General features: G+C 44.1%; 1 protein-coding gene across 1 annotated transcript; it reads left to right on the top strand.

Annotated features, from left to right (window-relative positions):
- Window positions 1-816: 816 nt before the first annotated feature.
- Window positions 817-1,761, top strand: LOC311311609 (mitogen-activated protein kinase p38b-like; the record flags this gene model as incomplete). Its single annotated transcript, XM_084441359.1, has 1 exon — window positions 817-1,761. The coding sequence occupies one exon, from the start codon at window positions 817-819 to the stop codon at window positions 1,759-1,761; it is 945 nt and encodes a 314-aa protein (XP_084297485.1).
- Between the last annotated feature and the right edge of the window lie 1,204 nt (window positions 1,762-2,965).

Here is a 2,965-nt window from a genome sequence, read left to right as displayed (position 1 = left end):
TGTTCCCAATCTCAACACTGCGGCCTATATTGATAAGCAGGCCATGACTCTGGCCGTCACCAGGGATGTCGACATGATGAGGGTGCCTGTCAGCCTGAGCACTGTGGAGGACGCGCTCGAACCATACAGAGATGAAGACGGTGGGGCTGGGGCCTTGGCCCACAACCTGGCTATTGTGTGAGCCTCCACTGAGCAAACAAAGTCAGCCTTATTTGACAGACTCAGCCATCTAAAGAATTTTTTCTTTAATAATAAAATAAACTCCCCAACATATCAAGGTGACCATTATCAACTGGAAAACTCGTAAGCCCTCTACAAAACGTCTGTCACTGTGGCACAATTGGAACTTTTGTATTATTTGTTGTGTATGTACTTATGTAAATAAAATGATGTGTTGGGAACGAAACGATGTGTCCAATATTTGTTTTGAGAGACTGGTGATTTTGCAACATGAGGCTCTCTTTCTCTTTCTCTCTCTCTCTCTCTCACACACACACACACACACACACACACACACACACACACAAAGGTGATATATATCAGAAGTCATCTTACAAAATCGAATACAACCTTAAAGTGCTTTCTATCTGACACTTAATCATCCTGTTGACACGAAAATAAGTGGGAGCTTGGTGTGTCTGGCTCATGCTTTCAAACGTAGAACCTTGCAGACTGTGCAAAACATTATATTTATGTGGTGTAAATACGTTACCCGATTTCACTCCTCTCCTCATATGGGGCAGATCCCTGCTGATGACAAAGCCCTTGGATCTGTATAAAAGCCTGCATCCCGCCTTAACCCTGTAGGTCTCCAACATGGATTACGAGGTGTTGAATGCCAGGGATGTCTACAAGGATATCACATTTGTGGGCGAGGGAATGTATGGCAAGGTGTGCAGGGTGGTGCAAAAGGGCAAGCTACATAGGGTGCTTGCCATGAAGGTGGTGCTGTTTAATAACACTGGCACCAAGCAGCCCACTTTCCCAACAGACTTTGCTAGGGAGGTGCGCTCCCTGTCAAAGGTGTGCCCCCACCCCAACATTGTAGATTTCCACGAAGCGTTCATGGTTGCGGGTGTCCCGCGGATCAGTGGTGAGTCTCCAGCTTTCACTATGGACTACATGCCGGTGACACTCTCCAAGATGATACACACCAGGGTTAGAGTGCCGACAAGCTTTGTAGCCAAGTTCTCCCGTGACATAGCCTGTGGTCTGGCCCATGTGCATGAATTGGGTGTTATCCACAGGGATTTGACTGCAGAAAATGTGCTCATTGAAGCCAACATGACAGCCAAGATATCAGATTTTGGCCTTTCCAGGGCAGCCAGTGAATGCAAGATGAGTGGTGGGGTCGTTACGGCAACCTACAGAGCCCCCGAGCTCTGCCTAAGGCCCGAAATCATTCAACACTACACAACGGCCATAGATAACTGGAGCCTGGGCACCATTATAGCCAATGCTATTGAGGGCCGACTGGTTTTCTGGGATGAAGAGATATTCATCATCAATATGGTGCGCAAGGTGGTGGACCTGCCAGGCTATGAGGACTCCATCTTGGCCCATCACGAGGTGATGCCCACCGTAATGCAGCAGCCCCTTGTCAAGGCCATCGTCTTTGCCCTGCTGCATCCCGACCAGACGCAGAGGATGACAGCTCGACAGCTGTTCGGACATGTCAACTGGGGCCACCTGGCCCAGATGACGGAAGCTGAGTTTGAATGTGTCCAGGTCATGTACCGCAGAATTCTAGCCAGCACCTAGGATTTTCAATCAACCTTCCTTTCTTTATTATCGTTGCTGCTCCAAAGTGTCTACATTTGATAGTAGAATTTGGTAAGTGAGGAAACTGTTTTACCTCTAGAGCTTTTAATTGACCTTCATATTTATATTGTTGTTTCTGTCCTGATTCGCGTAACCATTTTTATTAAATTGGCTCCATGTTATGAGGTCTTTTCTTTATGCCCACACATGCTTCAAATGCAAAACACTCTACTTTAATTTATTTACCATGCACACTACAATGCTGTCACACACCCACACAAATGTACATTATTTCTTATGTTCTAGTCCCTTAAGGCGTAGTCTGGGTACGACACTATGCTTTTGAGCATGATATATGGACGTAATAAATAAATAAAACATACTCTTGAATGCAAAATGAGTTATCTGTATGAATGACGTTGTGAGTTACATAACAAAAATAAATAAATAAAAACATGGGCAGACAATAGCCTTTATCTGTTTTTATTTGTCTCATAATTGCATACATTCGCTGGATAATTGGCAAACAGAAAATACACTTGGAAAATAAAGTGAATACTTAAAAACATTTAAGCCTGTCCTCCCCCGGTCAAGTTTGCTGACTTGCATTATTCATAAAGCTTTAACAAACTGTGATAGTATTTTAAAACTGGTCTAGTCAAAAGATTTACCAAGATACGTTCAAAAGGTTAAGTCTGGTTTATTGTGAAAAACAATACGTGCGCAAGGACTTCCTGAACAACGCATCAAAGGTGGTTTCGTCAGAGAAGTGAATTCAGCCTCTTCTGCTCTGGCTTATATGCAGTCAAAACACAGGTAAAGTCCTTCTAGGATGTGATTGGCTAACTCATTGCACGTCATGTGAAATGGCAGGCGTGGCCAAGAGTACAGACATGTGAAAGGTCTGAATCAGGACGAGGAAGACGAAGGTGTGGCCCTTCTGACTTAAACAAAGAGATGAGGAAGAGCGAGGCAGAGGGGGTGTTTATAATTACAAAAGGGGGAGAGTTGAGGTGTTTATAATTACAAAGGGAGATTGAAACTAGAGGTTTGCAGGGGACTTGATGAATACTTGGGGGGAGGTGATGAATTACAAGAGAAGTGAGAGGACAAAGGTTTTAAGGTGTTTGGATGTAAATTCCTGGACAATCCCCCATTTGTGCCTGAACAGGTACACAAAAATAAAATATAAAATCCAAACACA

The sequence above is a fragment of the Borostomias antarcticus genome (genome assembly GCF_949987555.1).
Source record: "Borostomias antarcticus genome assembly, chromosome: 7".
Classification (NCBI taxonomy): domain Eukaryota; kingdom Metazoa; phylum Chordata; class Actinopteri; order Stomiiformes; family Stomiidae; genus Borostomias; species Borostomias antarcticus.
Note: the sequence above shows the minus strand (reverse complement) of the source record. Positions and strands in the feature narration are given on the sequence as shown.